Genomic DNA, 13,384 nt, shown 5'->3' with positions numbered 1-13,384 from the left:
CTACCAACGTGAACCATTGTTTTCGCTTCGGTTCTGGTCTTTGGTGGTGTCACAACGTACTTTTGGGTGTTGTAAGAAGAATTAATTAATGCTCTCTTAGAAAGTAAAATAAAAATTATCCAATTAATTACGACTTTGTCACTGGATTAGGCAAGGCTATAGTATTATCTACCTATTTACATATTACACATAGCACCTACCTACCTAACGTATCTATTACTTATAAAGTTGGTATATACGTAGCACCTATAAGAAACACATGTTATTTATTTCTCGCCAAAGCCATGTATCTACAGGCAAAACTGGTTGTTGAATTTTAATAATTACCGTTCACGGCCAATTATAAATTAGCTTTGAAACTATGGCAGTAAAAAAATATGTTTCCTACAAGTTTTGTTTCTATGCGTCACTGATCACTTTTATTAGCAAAATTATAATGACTATCAAATACCTATAGAATAATAAGTAGGATTTCTTTTAGGATTGGATTTTAGTCCGTCTAAACTTGACTAGTAGATATATTTAGGCATCTATTATTTCATTTATTCGACGTTCTTTTAAAAAAGCCTTAGATTTTAAAGTGCGACGCATAACCACGTAGTGGAGTGGTTGATGACAACTGTAAACAGCTTCCAAGTTTGAGACAATATGGTTGAAATTGTTAGGAAAACAAAACAATGAGAAGAACATAAAAGAAAATAAAGCTTAGTTTCATTATTTTCATTAAAAAATTCCGTGTGCCTCGGCTCTGTTTCACTCTGCTAATGTGCGTTGCGCATAGGAACTTAAGCTATAGGACTTTTTATACTTTTAACACAGTTGTATGCTGACTATCGAATTAGTTTATGAAATTATTCGATAATATAAAGAAAATAGTTTCAGTTTAATAAATATTTGGTGTAATTTTCCTGTTCTTTGTCGACTAATTATAGTCTTTATACAACTTGTACCTAAATATCAAAACATTTCCATTCTAACTTAGCACGACTTTACACATCTCAATGTTGTCGTTAATACCTAGCTAGATTTTGAACACTGAAGCTCTATAAAGTCAGATTAATATGGACATAAATGGTTCTAAAATTGTTTATTTAACATTAAGAATTTTGTTTTGCAATGCTTCTTACTAATCTTTGCAGTGATAAGCACGTATAAACCCCAGCTGGTATGATTCCAAAGTGGAATATACCCATGTATAAACGAACCCGAACCTTTAATACAAGAGTAAAAAGTAGTAAAATTATTTTAACGTCAGAATAAAATAATTAAATACTATGTGTTTCAATACTCGAACTATATCAACGTCATGGAGATATCTGAACTCGTTCTAAGCCCATGTAACAAGTCTTGTTATACTGTTATAAATCGTTTTACGCGATTTTGATGCAAAGAAGACAAAGGTCGTATTTTTAGTACACCTTGGATCCGAGAATAAGATACACGTATAGTGTTGATCGGTTCCGGATAAGATGCGTCGTACGAAGTTCCGGAAATAAGTCAAAATGAATCGTGCGTTCTTCACTTTTGTGTCATTAGGGTTTTTAAGTGTGTGCGGCCATCAGTATGTGCTTTTGCAGTCGCCATGCCCGAAGTATTTTGACTATAGTAGTGATGGCAACGGTGTTTATGGGGTTATTAAGTTGCAGCCATATAGATTTGTCTCAAATCTAGTGCTCCAAGCTATATTTACGATAGCTACTAGATTACCCTCAGTAAGTACATTAATTTTATTCTGTTACAACTATGCAGCTCAGCGGCGGATTAAGCCCGAAGAGGCATTACCAAAATGAAGCCTTCGTTCACTATTGTTCTTATTTCGTAGATTTTACTCCCGAAAAAAAGCGAGTGCCATAATTGCTAATAAGTCTTGTAGAACAAATACATATAATAACACAGTAATATCTAGTCTTCGTCTCCCACTCAAATGTCTCTTCCCCTTCCCCCTAATTTTATTTATGATTTTGGGTCATCAAAATATGCCAAGTTGCATTCAAATCAATTCAGTAGATGCGCGCGCAGACAGACAGACACACAGACAAAATAAAACAATAAATGTTTTGAGTTTTGAATTGTGCAATCGATTTTGTACCGATAAATATCGATCCGATTTATTATTTGATGTACAGAAATGTTTCAACTGGAAGAGAATACTGTACAGAATACCCGGATCGTTTATCATAAAATCCGTATATATTCGAGTATTCATATTACGAGTTCCGGATACGCGTCTGTAAAATAATGATCGAAAATCCGCTGGTTAGTTATTATTATTCGACAGCATTTAAAATCACGTTTTTTATTGTTGATGATCCTACCTATTTGTATTTGTAGCGCCTTAAGAGCAGGTTTTTTTTATTCTTCTGATCGGGCCTTAATTTATATTCATTCTAGCACTTTCTTCAACGGAAGTCACTCTATACTCTATAGCATTTAATATTATGGTAGGCACTTAAAGTTATTTCACAACGGTTGTAAAACAATGTTATTATGTGATGGTTTTGGATGGCTTGTTTCTTACATAATGTAAGAAACAAGCCAATGTTCCTTAGACGTTCGAATCATATTATGACGTGTATCATTTGCATAAAATACGTGTAAAATTCCATGTTATAGCAATTAATAATTATAATCGGTCAGGGTTGAACAAAGTACCTACTCCCAAAAATAGAACGCTTATTTTATTATAAACTAGTGAGCTACCCCGGCGTTGTATGGGTGCAATGTGATACTAAGGTGGTGTTAGGTGTTAGTGTGGTTATTTTGACGATGGAAGCTTTCAGTCGGCTTGATTTCTTCCGACATCTTGAAGAATTATCATATTTCGAGAAATTAACACAAAACAATATGAATAAACTATACATATATTCTTCCTCTTGAATCTCTCTACAAATATGTAGTATTAACTACTTATCGTCTCGCTCCTGCGCGCTGCACACTGGAGAGTGATTATTATGGATAGAGTAGGTAATCCTCCCTTCACAGACTTCTGGCATATGGTTAGAAGTGGAGCGTGTGGCGTGTGCAGGGAGCCAATATTACAGGAATATAGGAGTATGATATACAGTAGGTACATAAATAAAACACTTTGTAGGAGATCTATGTCAAAACTGGGAATTCACAAAAAATTGGTTGTCTGTAAAGTCGGTTTACTGACGATAGTTGAACGTGACAACAAAGGCCGATTGTGCTTCTTTGTCGCTCGTTCCGCGCTCTCGCTTGCACTTCAAGCCTTACATGGAACGCCTCAGAGCGAGGTAACGCCGCATGAGTCATGTTTTTTCGTGCGTGCAGCCGGCTCTATCGAATTATAAGACGTTGTCACGTCAAAACCTCAATAATTATTATTTATTCATTTTATTTAGCGCAATTACTAATTACTTTTCTTTGTAGAGATATGTGGGCAGCATCGAACCTGTCGGCTCGGAGCAACATCTCCTGCATGACTTCAACCGCGGAGTCCCACTGAAATACCGGGTGAATTTCCCCGAAGCGTCTGCCGTGCCGCAACTCATGGCTCTGGTAGTGAACGATATCATTATATGTATAGGACCTGGAGGTAAGACCACACTCCGCCTATACTTCATCATCATCATCATCATCATCGTGTGATCTCTTTGAAATGAAGTTTGGCAGTTATCAGTGTCTTCTTCTGTCCAAAGCCACTTTTAATTTCGAGTAGTTAAGCAGCTAAATGTGATCAAGCGGATCACTTTTTGTCTATTTCTGTCTTTCATTCTGCATTTTCTACTCGAAATGAAACATCTGGACACATTTGTCAGTGTTGACGATAATAATAATGTAAGCTCCCGTTTTTATAATTTCTTTAGCACATTATAGAATACTTTATCAGTCACTAGAGGTTAGTGGCCTTCAATCTATTTTTTTTCTTTTAATAGATACACCAGCTCCAGGAAAGTACATCACAACGATAAGTCTCCAACACGTACTTTCCCTGAGACCGGGTGCAAATGGTCACCACCATGGACATAACCAACACCAAAATCAACGTCCGGGGGTGTACGTGCATGAGTCGCCACCGAATTCTCCAATAAACCTAACTGATATCATCAGTCATATTGATATAAACAAAATACATATGACGCCTGGTAAGGACATGGGTTTTTTTTACAGGCTAGTGCTTGGCTGCAATCAGACCCGCTAGCCTAAGATGGAGCGCGCTTGCCTATTCACTTTGACTTGAAGGTTCCCATATTAAAAACGAAGGGAAAACTGATGCCAGAAGGGCGTTCCATATCCTAGCGGTTCGGATAAGAAACGAGGAAGCAAATCGCTTCGTACGTGTTCGAGGAATTTCAAGTACGTTCGAATGAGTGTGTTACCGCCCTAAAGCAGTGAACGCCACGTGAGCGCACAGAACGATCTGCTTATTAAAGTTTAAACTTCAAATTTCTAGAATTTAAAATAATCATGGGTTCTCTACTTTAATCTGAAGAGACCAATTGCTATTATTTAGGTAGCATACAGCGACTCAACAACAATCATAAGAGTATCTTGGAATCATATTGCATTTTTTGTTCAGTTCTTGCCTTCACGGTTGTTTAATTTAATTGATCTCTACATAATATTCATTAATTGCTACCTACCTAATACCTACTCCTATAAGTTTTGATACATCTGGCGGGTTTGCTTAAATCAATGTCTACAAAACATGCATCACAGTTTCATCTCATGGAAATATGATTAGATTTAATATGTTTTTAGATGGCGAATCGTATTATGTGGTAGAAGTGGAAGATAACAAACCAGGACACCAATCGCCGGACGGAGACCCGGAATATTTCCCCAACAACCAACCTGACTCCTTTACAGATACTCCTGAAAGGCATACTACAAAAGTAACGACAGTTAGGACTACTACTACTACTAGGAGAACTACAGAGAGACCCCAAGCTACGTTACCTCCAGATCCTGTGTAAGTATTAGGTACTAGCTGATGCCCGCGACTTCGTTCGCGTGGATGTAGGTTCTATAATAATCCCGTGGGAACCCTTTGATTTTCCGGGATAAAAAGTGGCCTATGTGCTAATCCAGGGTATAATCTATCTCCATTTTTTCCGCCCAATCCATCCAGTAGTTTTTGCGTGAAGGAGTAACAAACATACACACACACATACACACACACTTTCGCTTTTATAATATTAGTATAAAGTGTGATCAACTAGGTCCATATTAAGCACGATTTCTACGGGAGGCATTGCTTTATGCGGTATAGTAGTTTCCATAACGCGCGTTGCTGAACGCAATTTATATTGCTTTCGTAAACACAACATGCCAGAGGGCTTTACTGCGAATCTTTTACGCGATGATGAGACATCCATGAGGAGCGTGCAACGCGTGAGCATTTGGAGGCATTGAATACCTACTTGCGCTCAGAGCGAGTAATTAATTAACCTAGTGCAAAGAAAATAAAATGTACCATTGGAGGTACATGTTATCGTGAATTTGATTGATTTGGTAGATATATAAAGATTGAAATGAAGCTTATTACCTAGAAACTTTAACACTGAAGAGGTTTATCAGGTTATCTACCTGCTATCAAACAAGACGTTGGAGTGTAGGGCTACTTGGGACCTATCTGCGCCTGTTACCTGATTTCAATTCTGCTAATGTGTGCAATGGGCAAGTGAAAGAGCAAATTCTGCGTGAATTCATTTTGCTGTAGGTACCCTCCGACCCACAAAGAGGAGTGTTATAAGTTTGACGTGTGTATCTGTGTATCTGTTTGTGGCATCGTAGCTCCTAAACGAATGAACCGATTTTAATTTAGTTTTTTTGTTTGAAAGGTGGCTTGATCGAGAGTGTTCTTAGCTATAATCGACGAAAATCGGTTCGTAAAGTTATCAGCTCTTTTCTAGTTTTCTTGTAGAGGTTTTTGTGTCGGGGGTTTTATAAATTTTTAAACTTGACTTTATCTATAAGGCTAGCTTTAAGTTTTATTGTAATATTTTCTTTAATAAAGCAAAATAAACTTTATCTATCAGGTATGAAGTAACACCTAGCACCGGATCCTCATCGTCTGCGAGATGTGGCATAAACTTCAGAAACGACCCAGATGCCCCAATAGTGCCCCTGATCGTGAAAGGGGAAACTTTCGAGCGTGGAGAATGGCCGTGGCTGGTGGCGATTTTCAAGCGGAAATTCAGTTCGTTGAGCTACATTTGCGCTGGAACTCTTGTTTCTGAGCGTCATGTGATAACTGGTATTGCAATTTTTTTTACAAATTATGTAGGTATAGCTTCTTAAAAAAGCAGCACAAGTAATATGGGAGAAACTAGGTATCACAAACGTAGTGAGGACACTCTGTATGCCTGATATTTTCTATGTGTGAATCTGTCAATCTGCATTTGGCTACCTTGATGGACTATGGCCTAAGCCTTTCGCACTCTGAGACGAGACCTGAGAAACTTGACTTTTAAAAACACTCTATTTTGATTCATCTCCATCCATTTTTAAGAAATTCCTAAATAACTATATCCTTTTAATCATCAGATCGTGTTTGATAAGCTAGTTTTTTAATCATTGGATGTTTACTTAGCTAAGTTAATGAGAATTACTTACCTAGTAAAAAAATTACTTACCTAATACTAAGATCAACTTTTTTACAGCGGCTCATTGCATGCAACGTAGGAACACTTACACGGCTATAAAGAACCTCGTGATAAGAGCAGGAGTGTACAACCTTGACGACTGGAGTGATGACGATATCACAGTGACCCGAGGATTGGCTGAGGCTTTCATACACAATGCTTACAATTCATCAACACTTGCAAGTAAAATCCCTCAATTTATAAAAAAACTTGTACTCCACCCAGTTGGATTATTATCCGACTGAACCAGAACGATTTTATTAGATACCATAATTTGAGAGCGAATACAAGAAAGATTTAATGTTTAAAATATAATATGCAATTAGTTTTTTTTTTTACTTTAATTTAACAAAGTTATCATTCGACCAAAGATTTTTTAAATTACGATTCGAAATGTTCTTAATTAATTTTTAACACGTTTTTATTGATTCGCTTTCTTTATCGGTTATTTTGTGTACTTTTTTGGTCTGTCCGGAATAAATCTTGTAATCGATTTTAAACTAACTTCCCCATGAGGTAGAGACTTGAAGTTTTAAAAATTGTTTGGAGCTAGATGACCATGACATTGACTTGCTTTCCAAGTATATTATTAGTGGAGTAAACGAAGCATTTTCGTCGGAAGTCCTCAGAAACAGCTCCGATTTTGATGATTTTTTTTTTAATTCTTGTTTTTTATACATTATTTAAAATCAGAAACGTTTTGAAGCGGGGAAATAATTTTTAGTATTTTTTTATCCATATGTGCGATATTTATATACGAAGTCCAGAAAAACGCTACCTCCTCTTTGAGAAGTTGTAGAGGGGGTCAAATGCTACAAATCACCTCTGAACACTTATGGGCAAAAACCGCCCGTTTTTGAGTTATTGATCGTTTTCAGAAAAATACGTATTTGTTTCTTTTAAAATTCATTAAAAAAAAAGTAAGGCATATTGCCGACTTTTTATTTAATTTCTTAGTACTAGACATCTCAATTAATAATTGTGAATACTAAAATAAAAATAATCTTTGTAGGTTCTCCGGTTAGGGATCCAAGACTGTACCAGTTTCATAATTTCTATTGGGCTACTTCGCCAAAAATGCATTTTTTTTTTAAAGTTACAGAAATTTTTGGCCTACAAATTATTTGCAAAGCTTTTACACATTCTCAGCTATCTAATGATGAACAAAACTTTAAAATAAGTTGAAAATTAGCTAAAAAAATGATAAAATAATAGCACAAGGGAGAAAATTCTTAACGCTTAAATTTTTTTCAAATCGTTTTTTCTTTGTTTAGAGGTAGTCTCTACTTAGAAAGAGGTAACAGTTTACTGTAAATATGTGATTTGGTCAAGTCTGATCATAAAATCGGCCACAGGATAGCTCAATTGATCGAAAGGAACGATTTGTTTAAAATTTAAGAGTTAAGAAATTTCTTCCTTGTGCTATTATTTTATCGTTTTTTTTTTAGCAAATTTTCAACTTATTTTAAAGTTTTGTACATCATTAGATAGCTGAGAATGTGTAGAAGCTTTGCAAATAATTTGCAGGCCAAAGATTTCTGTAACTTTAAAAAAAAATTGCATTTTTGGCGAAGTAGCCCAATAGAAATTATGAAACTGGTACAGTCTTGGATCCCTAACCGGGAAACCTACAAAGATTATTTTTATTTTAGTATTCACAATTATTAATTGAGATGTTTAGTACTTAGAAATTAAATAAAAAGTCGGCAATATGCCTTACTTTTTTTTTAATGAATTTTAAAAGAAACAAATACGTATTTTTCTGAAAACGATCAATAACTCAAAAACGGGCGGTTTTTGCCCATAAGTGTACAGAGGTGATTTGTAGCATTTGACCCCCTCTACAACTTCTCAAAGAGGAGGTAGCGTTTTTCTGGACTTCGTATATAAATATCGCACATATGGATAAAAAAATACTAAAAATTATTTCCCCGCTTCAAAACGTTTCTGATTTTAAATAATGTATAAAAAACAAGAATTTAAAAAAAAAATCATCAAAATCGGAGCTGTTTCTGAGGACTTCCTAAGATTGGCTATTTTACGGCTTTATTTACTCCACTATATTTCTAGAATCTAGTGATTACATCTGCAATGATTGTATTAAGTATTTGTATTTTAATTCATGGCTAATTCATTCTCTTGAAATCGTCTAGATGATATCCTCGTGTTGACTCTGGACAAGATTGTACCTTTGAGCGAAAACATAAAACCAGCCTGCCTTTGGAGCGGAAATACAAATCTGAATATGATCGTCGGAAAATCAGGATTTGTAAGTTTTTTCATTACTATATATTTTAACCGACTTCTAAAACGGAGTTTCTGTATTCGGTCTTAAGTGTGTCCAACCAAAAATCAATCTTCTTCTTCTTGCTCTCCTTATCCCGCGCTATGTGGGATCAACACACAATATCTTCTTCCACTCGCTTCTGACATCCATCAACGCATTATCCACTTTTTTACACGCATATCCTCTTTCACGCAGTCTATATATCTTTTCTTTGGTCTTCTTCTCCCTTCCCCCCTCAAATATTTATCTACGGCCGATATAAAGCGCATGGTTAAAGCATAATCAACCGTGTGTGTCATGGATGTCTGCAAAATAACGCGTGATTCTATCCACAAGATTACCTAATTTAAAAATGACACAAGTAGTACCTAAGCAAGAAAATAATATTTTTTGTGTTTTAAGGTGGCCGGATGGGGTGCCAACGAAATGGGCACCGGCGGAAAAGGCGAGCCGCGCATGGTGCAGATGCCCATAGTCAGCACTGAAACATGCCGATCCAGCAAACCTGAGTTCCACAAACTGACCTCGTCGAAAACGCTTTGTGCGGGTACCTAACTACTTTTTGCTATTTTATTATTTCGGTCCTCCATATCAGAACCATATCAGAACACACCAAATAACGTATTTTCAAATCCAAGATGGCTGATGTATTTTTTTTTTAATTGTATAGGTATGGGTGCGTTTCTGATTTTTTTTAATGCCATCTGAAATGTGATTAAGATTTCTCTATAACCCTAAGTAAATTTAAAATATTTTGTGGTAAGAGTTATCAAACTATGTGCAACGGGTGGAGTATAAACCTTGTCTGAAGTAATTAGGACAATGGACATTAGGGCAATGTCAGGTATTGATTCGAACCCAATTTTTATTTATTTATAGGAGACCAAAGCGGCTCCGTCCCGTGCTTAGGCGATTCGGGCGGCGGCCTCTACATATTGGAAAATGGACGTTGGAGGATACGTGGAGTGGTGTCATTGTCACTGTGGTCTGATGGAGACACGGACTGCAACGTCGACGACTACATAGTGTTCACTGACACAGCTCAATACTTGCCATGGATATACAGTGTCATAGCCTACGAATAATATGTAGGTCATGTCTGTATATATCAATATTCCTTAAATTATAGTTATTAATAAAATAATGTTTGTTTCATTTTTTAATTTAAGGAGCCTATAGAAAAATACTGCTGCAGGTAGCCTTATGTTCCACGGGGGAATAAAGGAGTCTTGACATTAACGCAAAACTTTAAAATAGCATCCTAAAAATCTTTGCTACTATATCAATGTTACCCGTGTCTACTGTTCAAAATTATATAATAGTTTTTGAACGTTAATAAAAATGCCAACCTCAAAAGGAATGTCAATGTCAAAAATTCAAGAGTTGGTTTCCCGCCATCCTTTCACATATGACATAATAAAATTAAATAAACACCAAGTAATTATTAAAAATAGGTACATAAGAATAGATATATAATATTAATATAACAGAATATTGTAATGAGTTGGAATAAATTAATATGTAACGTACGAGAGCTTCAATTAAGTGGTACACTTAATGGGGGCCAAAGCTTCAGGTAAAATCATTTAATCTTTTTAAATAGGGATTAGCTCCCCCATTCGGGTGGAATTGCTGAAATCTTTTGTTAGTGTAAATCTATGTTATAGATAAAACATTCATGCAAAATCTTAAGGTTCTAGTCAACGATTCAAGCTGTAAGTACAGCCCACCTACATTGATTATATTAGTCAGTTCTCTTTTCATATCTAGAGTTTTCAGATTATTTAACTTCTAGTGCGCTCTAGTGTTGGTCTATTTAGAATTTCAGCACTTAGGAATATTATTCAATACCCATTTTTTATATGCAAGCTCTACAATCGGTTTTTTAGATGGGAATACAATAAAGAAATTGATGAATGGACGGGAGTGTATTCGAAAACAGTGTGGAAATTACGACAAAGAGAAGATTTGCTACAATATAAAGTCGTAGGGTCATTATTAACAAAAAATGTACCCAAAAATAACAAAGAAATTGAAAAAAATAGTATTTTTGAAGAGTTATTGAAGAAGTACTTCAGATTAGATTTCAACTTAAGTGACTACTATACGAAATGGTCTGAAAAAGACGATTTATTTAGGGCAGCATGTAAACAGTTCTACGGTATAAGAATGCTGGCTCAGGAGCCTGTGGAGAACCTATTTTCATTTATTTGCAGTCAAAATAATCATATTTCTAGGTAAGTAACTTAATATTAAGCTCATAACTTAGAGGGCTAAAATACTGGTATTTTAAAGGGGATTTTCTTCACAAATGGATTTGTGAATATTGCTGTCCATACATATGAGGAATAAAGTGTATAAGTTTTTATATGATGATGATGGTGAAGTCCACCATCATGTTAGGGAAAGAATTCCCTAACATGATGGTGAGGCTTTTAAGTTTTGCTTTCTTATGACTCCTTATATGGCTGGCATAACAATACAAAAAAAGCAAGAACTAATAAGCATTGTTTCTATCTTGTGTCTTAGTAAGAAAAGTTCTATAGGTATTAGACATGGTAAACATGATGCTATTATATTTTCTGCCCTCAAATTACCTATTAAACGTGTACTAGGAGTAAGTACAATAGTTCAACAAAAGTAGGCTTAATTAATCCTAGGTCCTTTCAAGACCACTCTGGCACCTAACCTATACTATTGTTAGTAAATATCTTAACAGGTATAATGAATAATTTATGATGAATTTCAGGATATCAAGTATGGTTGAAAAGTTATGTAAACACTATGGTGAAGAAATCTGTGAACTTGATGGTATGATGTATTATTCATTCCCTGATGTAGAGAAACTGGCAAACCCACAGGTTAACAATATTAATTTTATTAAAATTTTAATTAAGTTTAATTGCTTGAAAAAAGTTGCTTCTGTACCTACTTAAATTGTCCAACTAATTGTTGCTGTCTTTCTTCCCACATTGCTTTTGGGCTTATTCCGTTTATCTATCCTAATGCTCCGACCTGCTTGCGTTAAAACTGCACAGGCAAGACGGAGAACTGGGCAGTCCAATCTGTAACAACTTTTGGAACTGCAAGGGATACCATGTTGCAGTCCCCACGCATGCGCGAACTGGCTTGTGCAGGTTAGCTCTCAGGTAAGACGCAGAATGTAGCCGAAGCTTAAAACAGCCACCCTAGGTTGGTTGGTTGTTCTAAAAGTGTATTCCTGTACCTTTTTTTCTATTTTCCAGATAGAGTCAGAGTTGAGACAGCTAGGTTTTGGTTATAGAGCTAAATTTATTCAAAGATCAGCCGCACAAATTGTGGAATGGGAAGGAGAAAAGTGGTTCACCAGTCTCCAAGATATGAAGTATAAGGAGGCGAGACTAGAACTCATGAAGTTGTGTGGGATAGGACCGAAGGTACAGTAATACATGGTGATACTTGCAATTTTTTATAGAATGCGAGGTTTTGTACTTTTAGCTGAATGGTTCATTACAACTTTACCTCAGAACTACCTGGAACAGCGCTCAACAAGATGTGTACTGAGATGTACCTATATGTACTTCCAAGACCACAGGGTTCCCTGCCCCAGGGAGGTTGTCAAAACTAGTCTAGGGAGACTAGGCAAATTTAAAAATCGGTAGAGTCGGCCTCACACACAAAGGGTAACATTATACAAGAAATGACACTTCTTTTTTAATTTTCATGGCGGTCATTTTGAAACTTTTATTATTTATTGTTATAGCGGCAATAGAAATACACATCTGGGAAAATTTCAACTCTCTACCTACTACGGTTTACGAGATACAGCCCACTGACAGACGGACGGACGGATGGACAGTGGAGCATTAGTAATAGAGTCCCATTGACACCCTTTGGAATCCTAACAAGACACGTTAATTTTTAGGTAGCAGATTGCATATGTCTAATGTCGCTGAACCACCTTGAAGCGTTGCCCGTGGACACCCACGTGTATCAGATAGCTGCTCAGAACTACTTGCCTCACTTGCGTGGAAGGAAGACTGTGACCGACAAGATGTACACTGAAATTGGGGATCATTTCAGAAACTTGTATGGGGACTTGGCTGGATGGGCGCATACTGTGAGTTGAATAATTAATCTAGCTCACAAAACTTTAAAAAATACAAATATATCTGAAGACAATCTAAAATTATACTAGTATAACTCAAAAAAAAAAAATGTTCAGTTAAACTTTTACAAGTACTTTTGAATCAACACCAAAATAGGCACCGCCGCCTATACCAAAGTAAATAAAGCTGATTTTGAGTTGTTATCATAAAAAACGAACAATTTGTTGATCCTTATTTCTGATTTTATATTTTTTTCAGGTACTGTTTTGTGCAGATTTAAAGAAATTTCAACACAGCGACGATGCCGAAGATGTAAAACCTAAGAAAAGGAGAAAAAAATAATTCTGTGATAATAACGTAAATAATAAAACAAAAAATTCGTTAAAATTAATATTTTATTT

The 13,384-nt window shown here is 35.8% G+C and overlaps 2 protein-coding genes across 3 annotated transcripts; both read left to right on the top strand.

Moving 5' to 3' along the window:
• Window positions 1-1,408: 1,408 nt before the first annotated feature.
• Window positions 1,409-10,036, top strand: LOC123871412 (serine protease gd-like). Of its 2 annotated transcripts, none has more exons than XM_045915195.1 (9): window positions 1,409-1,712; window positions 3,391-3,556; window positions 3,897-4,106; window positions 4,723-4,933; window positions 6,003-6,220; window positions 6,627-6,791; window positions 8,762-8,877; window positions 9,298-9,442; window positions 9,775-10,036. In XM_045915195.1, the coding sequence occupies exons 1-9, from the start codon at window positions 1,503-1,505 to the stop codon at window positions 9,978-9,980; spliced, it is 1,647 nt and encodes a 548-aa protein (XP_045771151.1). In that variant the 5' UTR covers window positions 1,409-1,502; the 3' UTR covers window positions 9,981-10,036. The 2 variants fall into 2 exon arrangements, with proteins under 2 accessions (XP_045771151.1, XP_045771152.1); XM_045915196.1 differs by lacking the exon at window positions 1,409-1,712 and adding an exon at window positions 1,728-1,845.
• A 268-nt stretch (window positions 10,037-10,304) lies between these two features.
• LOC123871414 (N-glycosylase/DNA lyase) lies at window positions 10,305-13,372 on the top strand. Its single transcript, XM_045915198.1, has 6 exons — window positions 10,305-10,471; window positions 10,785-11,132; window positions 11,645-11,756; window positions 12,141-12,311; window positions 12,800-12,994; window positions 13,242-13,372. Exons 1-6 carry the CDS (start codon window positions 10,395-10,397, stop codon window positions 13,323-13,325), a joined length of 987 nt encoding a protein of 328 aa, XP_045771154.1. The 5' UTR covers window positions 10,305-10,394; the 3' UTR covers window positions 13,326-13,372.
• The last annotated feature ends 12 nt before the right edge of the window (window positions 13,373-13,384 follow it).

This window comes from Maniola jurtina, chromosome 13 (assembly GCF_905333055.1).
Source record: "Maniola jurtina chromosome 13, ilManJurt1.1, whole genome shotgun sequence".
Taxonomy (NCBI): Eukaryota; Metazoa; Arthropoda; class Insecta; order Lepidoptera; family Nymphalidae; genus Maniola; species Maniola jurtina.
This window is presented reverse-complemented; position numbering and strand designations above follow the sequence as displayed.